General features: G+C 44.0%; 1 protein-coding gene across 1 annotated transcript in view; it reads left to right on the forward strand.

The window, feature by feature from the left end:
• Nucleotides 1-18,661, forward strand: part of TRPC3 (transient receptor potential cation channel subfamily C member 3) — a 256,571-nt gene that overhangs the window by 57,928 nt on the left and 179,982 nt on the right. Inside the window, exon 2 of the mRNA XM_066573799.1 lies at nt 17,010-17,781. Coding sequence (XP_066429896.1) covers nt 17,010-17,781 — 772 coding nt within the window. The remainder of the gene's footprint in view (nt 1-17,009; nt 17,782-18,661) is intronic.

Raw genomic sequence — 18,661 nt, forward strand, 5'->3', positions numbered from 1 at the left:
CGAGCTCCTGATCCAGGTGTATCGCAGCAGACTGCTGCGGGATTAGGAGAGAGGAACGTTTCTGGCATCCCCACATTCATCTCACAATTAATGAGTCCACACGGTAGACCTTTATTAGAAAATGAGCAGTGTGAGCAGGTCCTGTCGTGGATGGCAGAAAGTGCATCCAGCAATCTATCGTCCACCCAGAGTTCTGCGCTGTCCACTGCTGCAACTCTGAATCCTCTGGCTGCTGCTCCTCCTTCCTCCCAGCCTCCTCACTCCATTACAATGACACATTCTGAGGAGCGGGCAGACTCCCAGGAACTGTTCTCGGGCCCCTGCTCAGATTGGGCAGCAATGGTTCCTCTCCCACCAGAGGAGTTTATCGTGACTGATGCCCAACCTTTGGAAAGTTCCCGGGGTCCGGGGGATGAGGCTGGGGACTTCCGGCAACTGTCTCAAGACCTTTCAGTGGGTGAGGAGGCCGATGACGATGAGACACAGTTGTCTATCAGTGAGATAGTAGTAAGGGCAGTAAGTCCGAGGGAGGAGCGCACAGAGGATTCGGAGGAAGAGCAGCAGGACGATGAGGTGACTGACCCCACCTGGTTTGCTACGCCTACTGAGGACTGGTCTTCAGAGGGGGAGGCAAGGGCAGCAGCAGGGCAGGTTGCAAGAGGCAGTGCGATGTCCAGGGGTAGAGGCAGGGCCAGACCGAATAATCCACCAACTGTTTCCCAAAGCGCCCCCTCGCGCCATGCCACCCTGCAGAGGCCGAGGTGCTCAAAGGTCTGGCAGTTCTTCACTGAGAGTGCAGACGACCGACAAACAGTGGTGTGCAACCTTTGTCGCGCCAAGATCAGCCGGGGAGCCACCACCACCAGCCTCACCACCACCAGCATGCGCAGACATATGATGGCCAAGCACCCCACAAGGTGGGACGAAGGCTGGTCACCGCCTCCGGTTTGCACCGCTGCCTCTTCCCCTGTGCCCCAACCTGCCACTGAGATCCAACCCCCATCTCAGGACACAGGCACTACCGTCTCCTGGCCTGCACCCACACCCTCACCTCCGCTGTCCTCGGCCCCATCCACCAATGTCTGTCAGCGCACCGTCCAGCCGTCGCTAGCGCAAGTGTTGGAGCGCAAGTGCAAGTACGCCGCCACGCACCCGCACGCTCAAGCGTTAAACGTGCACATAGCCAAATTTATCAGCCTGGAGATGCTGCCGTATAGGGTTATGGAAACGGAGTCTTTCAAAAGTATGATGGCGGCGGCGGCCCCGCGCTACTCAGTTCCCAGTCGCCACTACTTTTCCCGATGTGCTGTCCCAGCCCTGCACGACCACGTCTCCCGCAACATTGTACGCGCCCTCACCAACACGGTTACTGGCAAGGTCCACTTAACAACGGACACGTGGACAAGCACAGGCGGGCAGGGCCACTATATCTCCCTGACGGCACATTGGGTGAATTTAGTGGAGGCTGGGACAGAGTCAGAGCCTGGGACCGCTCACGTCCTACCCACCTCCAGAATTGCGGGCCCCAGCTCGGTGGTGGTATCTGCGGCGGTGTATGCTTCCTCCACTAAACCACCCTCCTCCTCCTCCGCAACCTCTGTCTCGCAATCAAGATGTGTCAGCAGCAGCAAGTCGCCAGCAGTCGGTGTTGCGCGGCACGGCAGCACAGCGGTGGGTAAGCGTCAGCAGGCTGTGCTGAAACTACTCAGCTTAGGAGATAAGAGGCACACGGCCCACGAACTGCTGCAGGGTCTGACAGAGCAGACCGACCGCTGGCTTGTGCCGCTGAGCCTCCAACCGGGCATGGTCGTGTGTGACAACGGCCGTAACCTGGTGGCGGCTCTGCAGCTCGGCAGCCTCACGCACGTGCCATGCCTGGCCCACGTCTTTAATTTGGCGGTTCAGCGCTTTCTGAAAAGTTACCCATGCTTGTCAGACCTGCTCGGAAAGGTGCGCCGACTCTGCGCACATTTCCGCAAATCCCACACGGACGCTGCCACCCTGCGCACCCTGCAACATCGGTTTCATCTGCCAGTGCACCGACTGCTGTGCGACGTGCCCACACGGTGGAACTCTACACTCCACATGTTGGCCAGGCTCTATGAGCAGCGTAGAGCTATAGTGGAATACCAACTCCAACATGGGAGTCAGCCTCCTCAATTCTTTACAGAAGAGTGGGCCTGGTTGGCAGACATCTGCCAGGTCCTTGGAAACTTTGAGGAGTCTACCCAGATGGTGAGCGGCGATGCTGCAATCATTAGCGTCACCATTTCTCTGCTATGCCTCTTGAGAAGTTCCCTGCAAAGCATAAAGGCAGACGCTTTGCACTCGGAAACAGAGCCGGGGGAAGACAGTATGTCGCTGGATAGTCAGAGCACCCTCCTGTCTATTTTTCAGTGCGTTGAGGAGGAGGAGGAGGAGCATGAGGAGGATGAGGAGGAGGGGGAAGAGACAGCTTGGCCCACTGCTGAGGGTACACATGCTGCTTGCCTGTCATCCTTTCAGCGTGTATGGCCTGAGGAGGAGGAGGAGGATCCTGAAAGTGATCTTCCTAGTGAGGACAGCCATGTGTTGTGTACAGGTACCCTGGCACACATGGCTGACTTCATGTTAGGATGCCTTTCTCGTGACCCTCGCGTTACACGCATTCTGGCCACTATGGATTACTGGGTGTACACACTGCTCGACCCACGGTATAAGGAGAACCTTTTCACTCTCATACCCGAAGAGGAAAGGGGTTCGAGAGTGATGCTATACCACAGGACCCTGGCGGACAAACTGATGGTAAAATTCCCATCCGACAGCGCTAGTGGCCGAAGGCGCAGTTCGCGATAATTTTGTCCCGAGTAACGAGCACCCGAGCATTTTGGTGCTCGCTCATCTCTATTCTCTATCCTTCTTTGTATTTATATCTCTTCATTTCTTTATCTCCCTCTTTATGTTTACATGTTTTATTTTCTCTCTATTCACTGTCAAAGCTGTCTCTCCTTCTCAGTTACTCACGGTTTCTCAGATTTATTTCTTTCTGTCACGCTGATCTGTCTCTTTTCACTTCTCTTTAATGCCTGTCACTTTCTTTTCTCCTGTAGGGCGCTTCTTTTTTTCTGGCGCTCTCTACCTGGCGCTCCTCCTTGGCACTGCTCTGCCTGTCACCTCTCTTCTCACTACTCTTTACTCTCTTTACTTATTGCTTAAACGTATTCTGCCTCTACTGTCTGGCACTTGCTTTGCCTGGTGCGTCTCACTCACTGGCGCCTACCAACATTGTCCAGCTATTTATCATGTCACCTGACCAGTTTGTCTCCAGCCAATCGCAGCCTATCTGGTTGCTAGGCTACCTACATCTCTTGTGTAAAGTGACTCAGATTAAAGTCCGAGGGACAGTTATTATATTACCGTTCCCCATAACTAAACAGTGCTATGTAGTGCCTATTTTCAGGCCACCACATTGGATCCAGGACATGCTGGACATAAATAATGCCCAACAGACAACATGCTCTATAATGGAGTCTGTCAGGTTTCCAGCATGGCCTCTGGCATTTTCCTGGACAAAATAATGTAACATAGTGTGCTATTTTGTCTGGCAATTTGTGCTAGATATGCGCCACAGGCTCCCAACAGAGCCTCCAACCCAGATGTTAACAAAGCCTTGTTCTCAATTCCCCATTATAAGCAAGAAATATAGATTCATGAAAACAAAGTTATGTCTAAGTCAAGGTGTCTGCTGAAAACTTGGGAGTGTAATGAGTAAAATAAAATATATTCTATAGTTTGTCCCTGAGCACCTGGTTGTAAATGAAAAGCATTACATTGAGGCTAGATGTACATATGCATTAAAAAAAAATCCATACAATTCCCAGCATTGTTACAAGGCTTGTCTAATAAGGGCTCCTTCACACTTTTGATAAAACCATGTGAGATTTGTGCCTTGAGACGCACAAATATGAAACCCATTCTTTTGAGAGGGTTCACTCATACTTCTATTGTTTCCCTGTATGACACCGCCTTGCGATGCGGGGAACAAATCACAGCATGTCCATTCTTTTGGTTATATCGCCCATTGTGATCAATGGGGCCGGCAGCAGCCCCATTGACAGCAATGGGAGATAATCACAATCCTCTGCAGCTGCTGTGACAGCAGCGGCAGGGAATTCATTCATCCCTGTGGGGAGTCCCCTCATCACTGAACAGACTCCCCAGCGACATTGCGATCTTCTGCCACTGCTGTGACAGCAGTGACAGGGGAGTCTTCATCACTTAACAGTGTTCAGTGATCAGGGGACTCCCCGCAGGGATGAGGGAATCCCCTGCCATTGCTGTCACAGCTGCAGCAGAAAATTGCAATAATCTCCCACTGCATCCAATGGGGCCGGCGCTGTTGCCGCCGGCCCCATTGAAAGCAATGGGATTTCCGGAGTAATGCAAAGCTGTTTTCACATGAAAACACCTTTCATCCATTGGTTTTAGAAGGTTGGCGGGAGCGATATCGGGCCCAATATTACTCTCACCAGTGTGCAGGAGGCTTAAGTTTAACCGTGACTTGCAGGAATGCTGCCTTCCAATAGATGGCACTGCAGAGGTATTGTTCTATCTTTCCATTTGCATATTTCCCAGAGAAGCATGGATGGCCTTATAAGTCTCCTTACACACCACCTAGGTGCTCTCCTTAAGGAGAAACTATACCATTCCTGATGAGAAAAAATCCATGTTGCGGTATGTCTGCAAAAAAAGTGTGGATTTCCAGCTCTGTGACATGTCCGTATTGTGTCAATTTGTCAGTTTTTTTCTTCCATGTATACATGTGTTTTTCACATCCACAAAAAAAATCTGAAACAAGCCCAATTCTGCTTTTCTGCATTAAAAAAGGGCAGTACATGGATGGTATCAGTGTGCTGTCTGTTTTAATCTCCCTGTTGACTAAAATGGGCGAGTTTCATCCCTAAAACAGACTATAATAGTGCATGCGATGAGTTTTTCCACCCAGTCCGTGTCCACGTGAATAAATTTGGTAATGTGTTACACTATAGAATAATAAGGGTCCATATGCTGTCCGTGTGTAGCCTGTTTTCTTAACGCATCATACATGGATGAAAAGATGCTACTCTGACGGAAGCCTAATGCTGTATTTGTAAATAGATGCTAACCGGAATCATGTATAGGTACACCACCAAAATCATCGAATGATATAATAGAATTGTTATCATTAGGCCTTAGCAAGACATGTATTTTTATACTTGGGACCCCTTAATATAATATGGTGTTCTAATTCTAGAATATTTTTGCAAACTGCTTAAGCTCTAAGCTGTGACCAAATATTAATCTCTGCTGTTTGGTGCTATGTCTTCTGCAATCTCTAGTCTTCGAGAAGAGCAATGTCTTTTGTAAGCCTCAAATTTCTATTGTATTTGTCCTGCTCCTCTTTTAAAGCGTTCTTCATTCGCTGCTACAGATTTCTATTTTCTAACAATTATGACTGTGCTCTTATTGCTGGCCTCGTAGCTCAAGCCTTTGTGTCTCTCATCTACTGGACAACAAAATGAAAGGTCTTTATGTGTCTGTTCTTATGGCTTTGATAAAAGACTGTTTTCTAAAATAGTGGTAAGAGCCTCGGAAACTTCTGCTGTGAGCATGTAAAGATTGCTGTTTCAAGCTGGTTTTCCCAACACACTCATGTCATTTGCTTTTTCCATTATCTATTCTCTCTGAGGTATAGATGTAACAGATTTCTTCCTACAGCCAGGTTTTTTCATCCCTATGCATTTCGACACATCAAGACTAATTTGCTCAGCCCTCTTCCTCATTCCTTTTCCTTCTAATTAACACATTAATGACAGTTTGCTGATTTTAATGCAAAAGCTCCAATCTCATTCATATGCAACAGTTTTTATGGCTACTTTTTGCTGAGATTACATAAGTATAATATATTACATAACATAAAAGACTAAATGTTACTCATCTGTAATAGTGTCAAACATTTTTTACTTAAAGTTACTATTTTTTTAACCCTTAGTTCACATCGCTATTTCTTCAACCACAAATCACTATCTTGTAAATGATGGTTCTAACCTTAAAGTGGTTTTCCAGGGAGAATACTATTGATGACCTATCCATAGAATAGGTCATCAATAGTTGATCGGCTGGGGTCCATACCTCGGGACCCTGACAGATCAGCTGAGCAGGCGCATTCTGTCAGTGCCAGAAATACAGAGATCAGAGCTGAAGCAGCGGAAACCTTTGTGTCGACCTCTGTGTAGTGGCCGGCGCTTGTAACTGCAGGCACAGCTCACATTTATTTCAGTAAGGGCTGTGCCTGCAGTTATGAGCGCCGGCCTCTACACAGGGGCGATGCGGAGACTTCCACTGCTTCCACTCTGACCTCTGTTTGCGGTGCTGACAGCATGCGCCCCCTTAGCTGATTAGTCAGGGTCCCGAGCGATGAAGCCCAGCTGATTAACTATTGATAACCTATCTTGGCTTACTTTTGGGTGAAAGAAAAAGCAGCAGCACTTTCTTCCGGTATTTTCAGCCAGATCTACAATGGAATCTCCGGCAGGAGGTTCCGACGCTGATGTAAAACAACCGTTAATAATTTTTTTGAGGTTTTTCAATAAAACATCATAGGCAACAACATTTTCACATTTTGTAAAGGTTTTTTAGGCATTGCACTTTGCATTGGGTCTCATATCTTCAAAACAAAATATTCAAACAGCTTATACTTGATTACACCATCTCAACAATACTTATATCGTTCTAAAAAAAAAAATTAGACTCTCAAAAAAACAAACAAACAACCTTCTATCTAAGGTCCCCTGCACACAATCATATTAGGCAGTGTGCCTATGAGGACATGCACATTGATTTTTCACACCGATGGTCCATATCAAAAAACTAATGTCCTATTTCTGTCTATTTAATGGACAAGTCATAGGACTTGCCAATGCACGTCAATGTGCTGCCACCACATAGATCGGACATCACAAGGACTGGTGTCCATGTGCTGTCTGATGCTAGTTGCACCCGAACCACTTAGGCTAGGTGCACACTAGTTGTGAGCATGAGTTGCACGCCCAAGACAACTGTTGACTGTTAAGTTGATTGCACTTCATAGCAGGAGACTATTGGAATTTTGGTTAGCTGTAGCCATGAATGTAGAAGAGACCTCTATGCAACTCAAAATCAGTATACATATTTTTAGTTATTCAACACTTAGGGCTTATTTACCATCCAAAGTACGATAGTTTTCTGGTGCAAATTCCACCATGAAACTGTCTTAAATGCTTGCACCACTTTTATCATGTGTTTTTAGACCCTTTCGGATAGTTTTTCTCCAAAAAAAAGGGCCAGGCCTAAATTGTGCCAAAACTTGCAACAAATTCCCATGAATTGCTATAAACTAAGCCTCTAAATAGGTCCTATAAACTCATAGACGGTCTTAAAATTAGACAGATTAGACAGTAATAAATCTGGTGCAATTGATGGCTCTGTAGTCTACGTTTTCTCTAACTACCTTTTATACAGTATCAGTAAATAAGTCCCTTTGTCTTGATTTTAACAGTTGAATTAAGCAAATTTAGGCTGAAAAGCTGATTTACCATTAAAGGGGTTGTCCCGCGAAAGCAAGTGGGGGTATACACTTCTGTATGGCGATAGTAATGCACTTTGTAATGTACATCGTGCATTAATTATGAGCCATACAGAAGTTATTCACTTACCTGCTCCGTTGCTAGCGTCCTCGTCTCCATGGTGCCGTCTAATCTTCAGCGTCTAATCGCCCGATTAGACGCGCTTGCGCAGTCCGGTCTTCTCCCTTCTGAATGGGGCCGCTCGTGCCAGAGAGCGGCTCCTCGTAGCTCCGCCCCGTCACGTGTGCCGATTCCAGCCAATCAGGAGGCTAGAATCGGCAATGAACCGCACAGAAGACCTGCGGTCCAACGAGGGTGAAGATCCCGGCGGCCATCTTCACAAGGTAAGTAAGAAGTCACCGGAGCGCGGGGATTCGGGTAAGTACTATCCGTTTTTTTTTTTCAACACATGCATCGGGTTTGTCTCGCGCCGAACGGGGGGGCTATTGAAAAAAAAAAAAACCCGTTTCGGCGCGGGACAACCCCTTTAAGCTCCGTATTAAAAGTCAACATTTTTAGTTTACATTTGATTTGCACCACAGACAGGTCAAGCAAAAAGACAATGACAAAAATATAGTTTTTAAAAAGGCAAGCATTTACAACTATGCAAATAGGAATTAAGTCTAACTACAGGATCTATCTGACAAACATGCATGTAAGCAATTATACAGGGTTGATTGTATGGTAATATTTATATCTGATGGTTAAATGACTGATCGATTCTTGGTAGCTGCTGTCTAAGGAGGGATTCTTTATGCTCAAAAGGTTAATTACACTTTAGAAATCTAACACTTGTATATGGAGAAATAGAAACAAGTGTTCCCTTTGCTATCGCTACTATTGTAATTGCCCCATAGTTCTTGTTTGTTATGAACGTTAAAAAGAGAATGTTTATGTGTGTGAGGAATATTGGCTGTTTGTCGTCTTTTATGAAAACCTGTATAACACAGCCACTATCCGAAGTTTTTTTCTATGCCAATAGTGTCCCTAAAGGGGAATGTCCAGTTCTATCTAGGATCTTACAAGAAATGTTTTCCCTCCACTATCTAGCCATAGCGAGGCCCTCAGGGGCTGTTGTCATTTGTTTGTATTTTTTTATTTTTATACCATTTATGTTCACTAGATCGTGCCACTGCAGGCGATGTCACCTACAGTCTTAAATGGATAGCTAGTTTTGTTGTCATTATGGCCGAAACAGAAAATTCTCCAGGAAGTGATGCCCGAAGAAATGTTCAGGGCACAGAAATCTTTGTATTGCAGTTCTCATTAATGTTGATTATTGAAGACACAAACTTGGCCATATCGTACAAAAGACTGGGGGCATCAAATTTGTTTGGAGGGAAGATGATTTTACCGTCAGTATAGGACTGAACTTTATATAGTATGAATGTTTAAACGATATGTAAAGCCAAAAAAATTGACTGTGAATTTCCCTTCCTTGGAGTTTTCTGACGGAATACACTTGTTTAACAGGCACTTCCTGTTGGCTGTCATGGGACCATTTCCTCTGTCATACGATCCTTCACTCTCCCTACTTGAGGTTTTTCTGGTAATACATCAGTCAATAAACCATCCCTCCATACAAAATAGCTTCAACTTGTTATGTTGATGGATTTCCTTCCATTCTTCAGGCCCTTCCACAACATTTCTATAAGGGTGAACACCCACTGGCGTTTTTTTCTGCACTGCGAGAGCATATGAAAACTCTCGCCTCGCAGTGCGAGAAAAAAAACAGGATGGCGCAGGGATATCGCCAGTCTTTTCAATGGGCCAGTGGCAGCAGCGCTAGCCCCATTGAAAAGATATGGAGAATACCGCCGACTTCTGCCACAGCTGTGACCGCTGTGGCCGAAGAGCAGCATGCTATCCCATTGCTTTCAATGGGATAAGCGCTGCTGGCAGTTCCATTGAAAGCAGTGGTTTTGGCAAACCCTGCAGTATAATTTTCGGGGAAGGGCTTGAAATATAAGCCCTTCCCTGAAAATCATCAATAAGTGGAAAAAAAAAGTAAAAAAAATTACTCACCTCTCTGCCGCTCAGACGTGTCCTCCGGCTGGCTCCCCGGCACTGCTGTCCAGCACTTTCAGCAGGTGGGGATTTAAAAATCCCTGCCTACTGAAAGGGCTGTGCTAATTGGCTGAACGCTCAGCCAATAACAGCTAGTGCTTAGCTATTCATTCATGAATAGCACTATCTTAGCTATTCACGAATGAATAGCTAAGCACTATCTGTAATTGGTTGAGCGCTCAGCCAATAGCTAAGCACTAGCTGTTATTGGCTGAGCGCTCAGCCAATCAGCACAGCCCTTTCAGGAGGCGGGGATTTCCCCGCCTGCTGAAAGTGCTGGACAGCAGTGTCGGGGAGCCAGCCGGAGGATGTGTCTGAGCGGCGGAGAGGTGAGTAATTTTTTTAAACTTTTTTTACCACTTATTGATGATTTTCAGGGAAGGACTTATATTTCAAGCCCTTCCCTGAAAATCATACTGCAGGGTTTGCCAAAAACCACTGCTTTCGATGGGACCGGCAGCAGCGCCGATCCCATTGAAAGCAATGGGATAGCATGCTGCACTTCTGTCACAGCTGTGGCAGAAGTCTGCTGTATTCTTCATATCTTTTTAATGGGGCTAGCGCTGCTGCCACTGACCCCATTAAAAAGACTGGCAATATCTTGGTCTCGTTCTGGTGTCTTTCTTGCGCTGCGAGGTGAGTTTTTTTCACTTGCTCTCGCAGCGCAAGATAGAAAATATCGCCAGTAGGTGTCCGCCATAAGATTAAGGTCAGAATTTTAACTTGGCCATTACAAAATTTAATCTCCATTAACCAATTGTGGGTCATAGTCTTGCTGCGTGACCAATGTTCTCTTGAGATTCAGCTCATGGACAATGTCCTGGCATTTTCCTTTAGAATCTCCTGGTACAGATAGTCCCCGACTTGCGAACATTCGACTTACGAATTTCGCTAGATACGAACTATCTGTACAGCACAGTATGATGTAATGCTATGGCATTACATCATGCTGTGCAGGGACCGGACAAGCTTCTATCAAGCCTGATAGACGCCTGTCCGGTCACATCGCGGTTGCTGGGCAGCCGGGGGCCTTCTGAAAGGCCCTAGGGCTGTCTATGCAGAGCGCCTATCAAGCCGTGCGCTTGATAGGCACTCTGCATAGGCAGCCCTGGGGCCTTTCAGGAGGTCCCCGGCTGCCTAGCAACCGCACAGCGTCCCGCGATCTCATCGTGGGACGCTGTACGGGCCCCCTGAACGTCAGGTGCCGGCTGTTTCTTACAGCGGGCACCCGGCGGCAGCAGTTCTGACGAGCCGCGCCGCTCGTCAGAACTGTTAACACTTTAAATACCGCTGTCAGAGCGGTATTTAAAGTGTTAACAGTTCCGACAAGCGCCACGGCTCGTCGGAACTGCTGCCGCCGGGTGCCCGCTGTAAGAACAGCCAGCACCCGACGTTGTATGGAGCGGGATCCACCCGCGATCCCCTCCATACAACCATTTGTTCGACTTGCGAACAAAACGGACTTGCGAACGGGCTCCCGGAATGGAACCTGTTCGCAAGTCGGGGACTAACTGTATATTTCAGAATTCATTGTTCCATCAATGATGGCAAGCTGTCCTGGCCCAGATGCAGCAAAACGGGTCCAAATGATGATCCTACCACCATGTTTCACAGATGGTGTGAGGTTTTTATGTTGTAATGTAGTGTTTTTCTTTCTCCAAACATAACGGTGCTCATTTATGCCAAAAAGCTGTATTTTAGTCTTCTCTGTCCACAAAATGTTGTTCCTATAGCCTTTTGGCTTGTCAATGTGATTTTTGGCAAACTGCAGATGGGCAGCAATGTTCATTTTGGAGAACAGCAGTTTTCTCCTTGCACTTCTGCCATGCACACCATTGTTGTTCAGTGTTCTCCTGACGGTGGCTAATGTAAGAAAGGCTTTTAATTGCTTAGATGTTACCCTTGTTAATTTGCGACCTTGCTGACTATTATACACCATGCTCTTGACATGATCTTTGTTGATCAATCACTCTAGTCTGGAATTTCCACAATATTTAGACAATCTGCCAGTGGATTGGAAGAGTCCAAACTCTTTAGAGAAGGTCATGTAACCTTTTCCAGCCTGAAGAGCCTCAATAACTTTTCTTCTGAGGTCCTCAAATCTCCTTGGTTCATGCCATGATAGACTTCTACAAACATGTTATGAAGGTCAGACTTTAATAAATCCCTGTTATTTAAATAAAACAGGTTACCCACTCACCTGATTGTCATTCCATTGATTGAACACCTGACTCTAATTTCACCTTCAAATGATCTGCTAATCCTAACAGTTCACATACTTTTGTCACTCACAACTATGTGATATTGGATTATTTTCCTCACTAAATTACCAAGTCTAAGATTTTTAGTTTGATTTAGTTTTCTTTATCAACTTTTAGGACTTGTGTGAAAATGTCAAAATGTCATTTTAGGTCAAATTTATTCAGAAATATGGAAAATTCTGAAGGGTTCACAAACGTTCAAGCATCACTATAGTTTAGTGCTGAGAAATAAAGTGACCAACTTATGTTGCTCTAAACACAGAAAACTGTATAAAAAGTTGCTGGTAAGAGCTCAGACAAGCAGGTGATATTTTGTGTTTTTCTTTAACCCATTAAGGACCAGGTAAGTAAATTTACGGCGCCTGGTCCTGGGCTTAAAGCACCGCCAATAGTAAAATTTATGGCGGTGCTTTAAGCCTCCTGCTCTGCAATCAATCGGAGGCAGGAAGGGGTTATCAGCTGTTATTACAGCTGATTACCCGGTGGAGAAGGCAGGAGGGGTTTTTAACCCATCCTGCCTTCTGCTTCCCCGAGTACACAGTGCTCAATGAGCACTGTGCACTGAAAGTGAAAGTACAGTGTAACTTTCACATCGGGAGCCCAGAGGGTCATGTGACTGCTGGGGTTCCCTGCTACAGCAGAGCTGGAGGGTCATACTAGACGCTGGACAGCTCTGCCAGTGACTAATGTCACTACAGGGGTTGCTTTCCCCTGTAACTGGGGCTTCTATGGATCCCCTAGCTACAGTGGGAAAGTGTCAAATAAAAGAAAAATAAATGTCCCCCAAAGGTCTTACATGACGTCATGGGGGACATAGATAGTAAAAAATATAATTACATACATCAGTAGAATAATATTACAGAATAAAACAACAATATATACATAAGAAAGAAACTAACAAAGCCAACGCCAACAAAAACTGTTGCCGTATGCGCCCTGTAAACCAAGGCCATACATACTATATATCCAAACGTCCGAAATAAATAGAGGAACCCATTACCATACTTTATTTTAGCATAAATATACTAAATAAACTATAAAAGTTAAAAACTTTTTTTTTAGTATTGTACCTCCGTTAAAATTTAAACGGAAAAAAAGTCAGTAAAGAAGATATTTTAAAAATCGCCCTATATGTCACGGAAAAAAACGCGGTAAAAATAATTTTGGTAGCTAAAGGAAACAAAACAGGGCAGTAAAACCACCACATGGGTAAAATCCCTAAAAAGTGTCTGGTCCTTAAGGTACAAAACAGCCTGGTCCTTAAGGGGTTAAAATAAAAAGGCTGTGAACTTTGCTTATTTTTGCCACAATAAAGTCTTATTTTGGACACGCACACACAGTGTATATATGTATGTGTGTATATACATAAATAATGTTCCTGTCTCTGACCATAGCCCATCTACCACAATTGAGCTAATCTTCCACAATGTACAGTAACTATTTTTTATATTACCTTATGTTACCTTTCTAAAGCTGGCTGCACCTGATACTTGGAAGTCAGAATGCAAATAAGGAATTAACACACAACTCACTTCTGCCAGTTTTTTTTCTAAGATTAATAAAAAGTCAGATTTGAAATTGTTGCATGGTATAACAAGATGCAAATTTCATGCAAATGAATACAAATCCCTTTTTACTCAAAGCGTCGCTTTTTCTAGAGGCATTTGAATATGATTTTTTTCCCCATCGTTTATAAATAATATCACATTTTAAAAAACCTAAATTTGCAGTACAGTAACTGGACATATTTGGTGGTTATATATTCATATAGCCTGTATTTATGGGTGGGTTAAACCTTATAGTGCCAACCGAATACAATTAACATTAAAAAGAATAAAGGTGAGCTGCTACTGCAAATTAAGTTTTAGCAATACCAAAGTGAAAGTAACAGAGGCAACCACATGTAAAGAGTAACTATCTCAGCTCCAATTAAGAGTACACCTATCCCAAATAAACAATGATTGAAACATAACACAGTATGTATCGCCCTAGAAGAAAAGCATACTCTTGAAGGCTTCGGCAAGAAATTGCAGGACATTATGGAGATAGAGCTCTGTGTCATAAAGCACTCTTCTACCCAAATACTACTGTGTCTTCCCGAAAATAAGCCCTAGCATGATTTTACAGGATTTCCGGGGAGGCTTAAAATATAAGCCTCACCCTGAAAATAAGCCCTAGTTACAGTTCCTAAAAAGTCAATAAGAATGCATTGGATGCGTAAAAAAGGGCCATAAAAACTTAATTGCTGCATTTTTACAGAGCTTTTCCATGTCTGCCCAGTTACTTGCCCAACAGGCTCAGTCCAGGTCCTTCCTGCTGCTTTGCAGAGCCCCAACGCAGAACCTGTAGTCTCCCGCTGCCCACACAGGATCACTTCCTGGTTACGGGATTCATGAATTCAGCCACCACAAAACAATGGCTGTGATTGGTTTTTCGAGCGCTGCAGTGATTGGCTGAGCTGTGGCTGGGTAAGTAAAATGACATTCCCTTAAAATAAGCCCTAGCGCTTCTTTTGGGGTGAAATTTAATAGAAGACCCAGATTTATTTTTGGGGAACATGGTATTAATGACCTATCCTCAGTTCATGAGTAGCTGATTGTGATGGACCAGCCCGTCAGGATCCCCAGGAATCAGCTAATTGCCAAGTTGACTCTCAATGCAGCAGGGCTGGACGTCATCTGGGTTGGAGGCAGAGTTGTCTTGGAGGGCTTCACTCTTTCAAATCAATGGGAGCTGAAGCCTTCTAATACACTTCCGGCAATTCCACCTGCGACACCAGAGTCAGATGAGAAAGTATAATATGAGGCAGCATTTAACATGTGGTCTGTTAATAAGGACAGATATTCTACAGTGGTTCTATTGGCGGGAACAGAGAAAGTTGCTGCTTCCTGTTTATATGCCTATACGTAGGGTCTGTGCATTGGGGGTATATTTCTGCTGCGGTCAACGTATATAGCAGCAAAGCAGACAGACAAAATAAGCTTGGGTGTTGGGAATATTGCAGTTCTTCTTGTGGTCTCAGACCTGTTTCAAAGTCACCAGTCTGGTCACTACAATTTATTTGCAGACCTTAGGCAGCTAGCAGTTGGGTTTGGAGAGTTCATAGAAATAGCTCACAAAGGTACGAGCTACACTCTGTGGCCTTCTGTTCTCACCTGACGTTTTTTAAAAATGAACCAGGCATGGATTTTACCTGACTTCTGTACCTCTATGGCAGATTCTACTGATAATTGAGTATCGTGGCAATTTTTACTCACATATGACTGAGCATAGATTTATATCAAAGACCACACTGTGTCCTCAAGGTGGTGTTGCTGGTAGTTGTGCTGCTCTCCTCCTGCTCCCCCAATATTTCCTCATCTTGCGCCACCCAGATGAGACATATATATATTGTTTCCATGAGGAGCATACTCTGCTCTCAGTGTTTTTGCATGTGGTGCTGCTGCCGCTTTCTCCTGCCATGTTTCCTACTCCACCTCCTCCCAAAATAAAATTTTTCTAAAGCACAAGAAACAGCTGTATAACTTTATAGCTTTTCCTTGGAGTAGGTCTGTGCTTGGCTGTTCACCTGGTAAATTTGTCCTTTGCAAACGTTGACATTGATTTTAAAACAAGCAGCGTATTTGCTGTATTGCATAGAAATTTTTTTGGTAACTCCACAGCTGTTCCTTGGAGCAGGCCACGCTTCAGTGTTGTTGTCACCTGGCAGAATTTCTTATTATAAAATTGCTGACATTTTCTTTTAAAACAAGCATCACACCTGCTGTCTTAAACAGCAACATGTTTGGTAACTATAGCTGTTCCTTGGAGCAGGCTCATGCTTGATGTAGTTTTCACCCAACAGAATTACTCCTTGTAAATTTTATGACATTGCTTTTAAAACAAGCAGCACATCTGCTGTCTTCCTTGGTGCAATTTTTGGTCTAGAAGACCCTATGTGAACCTCCTTTTATTTTCACTGACACCCCTGGCTACAATTGACTCCTAAACCACTGTACACTATTTTACCAATTTTGGCAGGAGCACAATGTTCCTCAGGTGTGTGGCTGCATTCCCATGCAATTTGAGGGACTTCTGGAGGGCAAATTAGTGAACCTGATTTTTACTCCCATCGACTTTAATGGGAATCGAAATCGACCTTCCCAAATTACGATTTTCGTGAAATTGGCCCGATACTAACGCAAATCGATGATACCACTAATTGCTCATCACTAATCACATTGATCAATATTTAGGAATAGGCAGTAGGGGTGAGCAAAAAAAAATACTAAACACACATACCCTACCTTCAATAGATCTGCTTACTGCACATTTTTAGAGGGGCTATGTGGCTACTTGTAATGCCTGTATAGTTGCCTCTCTCTGGAGATAATTAACTAATCAGCTGCCTTAGAACATCCACTTAAACCCTTAGTGCCAGCAAATATACCTACAGTATTTAGCACTTCTAGTGCCAGAGAACCATGCATCGTTGTGTGAATATTATGGAATATCTCCATGCTTTATCAAGGGCATCCTGTATGATGTGCCCCTCCCCACTTATCCCCGATACCTACAATCTTCCTCATCATCTACCTAATCTTTTTTGAAGAGGGAATGAGAACACCACATAATATAATCTGATCATTGGTAATACAGAGAAGGTAATTGGATCTGCGCATCAGATTATTAATTTATGTAAATATGCTCTCAACGATTCAGAAATATCACTATTACGGAAAGTTATTTAGTTTATAGCAAGCCCTAGGTTTCAGATATGTTGATTGGGTAGAACATCTACACTTTTTTATAGACTACATTTGAAGCATACAAATTTGCGTTGTGAAATACTTTCTAGTAAACTGCCTGTAATGTCCTAAAATATAAACTGTTAAAAACCAAGGATGGGTTCTTGGAGTCCAAAACTTTTATGGTCCTTTTCCAATACAGATTAAGTGAGTAGAATATATCCACACGTATTGAAAATAAATATTTAGTAAATTGGTTATTACACTCAATGGCTTTGTATGTGGTGAATGTATATGGATTGTTTGGTTAATTTGTGTTCTTTCTTCTTCAGAGCAGGTGAAGGGAGCCCTTCGATGAGGAGAGTAACCATGATAAGAGAGAAGGGAAGGAGACAGGCCGTCCGTGGCCCAGCATTTATGTTTAACAACCGTGGACCAAACCTGACTGCAGAGGAGGAGCGTTTCTTGGATGCTGCCGAGTATGGGAACATTCCTGTGGTAAGAAAGATGCTGGAGGAGTCAAAAACATTGAATGTCAACTGTGTGGATTACATGGGACAAAATGCCCTACAGTTGGCAGTAGGAAACGAACATTTAGAAGTGTCTGAACTTTTGCTGAAAAAGGAAAACTTGGCACGAATTGGAGATGCCTTGCTTCTTGCAATCAGCAAAGGATATGTTAGGATAGTTGAAGCTATTTTAAATCATCCTGCATTTGCAGCCAACAAAAGACTAACACTTAGCCCGTGTGAACAGGAGCTGCAAGATGATGATTTTTATTCCTATGATGAAGATGGTACTAGGTTCTCCCCTGACATCACACCTATCATCCTCGCTGCACACTGCCAAAAATATGAAGTTGTGCATATGCTATTAATAAAAGGAGCGAAGATAGAACGGCCGCATGATTACTTCTGCAAGTGCGGTGACTGTATGGAAAAACAAAAGCATGATTCATTCAGCCACTCAAGATCCAGGATAAATGCCTACAAGGGACTGGCCAGCCCTGCCTATCTCTCGCTTTCCAGTGAAGATCCTGTTCACACAGCATTGGAACTGAGTAATGAGTTAGCCAAACTTGCCAATATCGAAAAAGAATTTAAGGTAAAACTTTTGTATGCATATAACTTGTACACAGTATTATAAATCAGTCATTTCAATGTTTCAGAAACCACTGGTTCATCATCGCTTGCTAATAATTTTCACGTTATTTTTGAACCACCATACAGTTAGAAATACTTTTTAACCTACACCGGGAGGGAGCAGGAAAGCATGCAACTCTGGCCATTGGCAAACCTGTGTGACGACCCCCCAAGGGCACCGTAATGGCTGCCATTAGGGGTTTTTACCTTTTGGAAAGTCAATATCTGCAGACCAAGCAATTAATAAAAATGACAGCAAAGAATATCAATACAAGTGTCACAATCTGAAAACTCATGACGTTCTCTCTTTATGTAGGTTTTTTAAGCTTTCTTTTTCCCATAAATATTATGGATATAGTGAATTTGTTTTTTAGAAACCCAGCAGGATCACAATTAACAATGTTCAAGAAAATGTATTCAATTGTGTAGCTCAAGAATAATAGTATGGTGGTTTGTTTTCATTAATGTACTAATAGGACCATTAATTAAAATGTCCTGAATATAAAACTAAAACTGTGCTGCAGCATATGTCACCATTTATCACAACATAAATTAGAACAGCTTGCATAGCATATCGTGTGCGGCAATATATTTTGTTTAATTTCTCTTGTGTTGACACGTTGGGGCTTGTAAAATGTTATATGGTCTATATTATACGTTATACTAAAGATGATGTATAATAATATTAATGTCATCTGTTAGTTAATGGTTGCACTGTTCTGGGTGTTGGCTGCTCTATTGCCAGCAAAATCATGAGCGACTTTGTGAATTTACTCTTAGGCGTCATGTCCATGGGCGGGTCAGATTCCGCATGCGGGAGCCACCAGTGGAATTGAGACTCG

The sequence above is a fragment of the Eleutherodactylus coqui genome, chromosome 7, assembly GCF_035609145.1.
Source record: "Eleutherodactylus coqui strain aEleCoq1 chromosome 7, aEleCoq1.hap1, whole genome shotgun sequence".
NCBI classification, from domain to species: domain Eukaryota; kingdom Metazoa; phylum Chordata; class Amphibia; order Anura; family Eleutherodactylidae; genus Eleutherodactylus; species Eleutherodactylus coqui.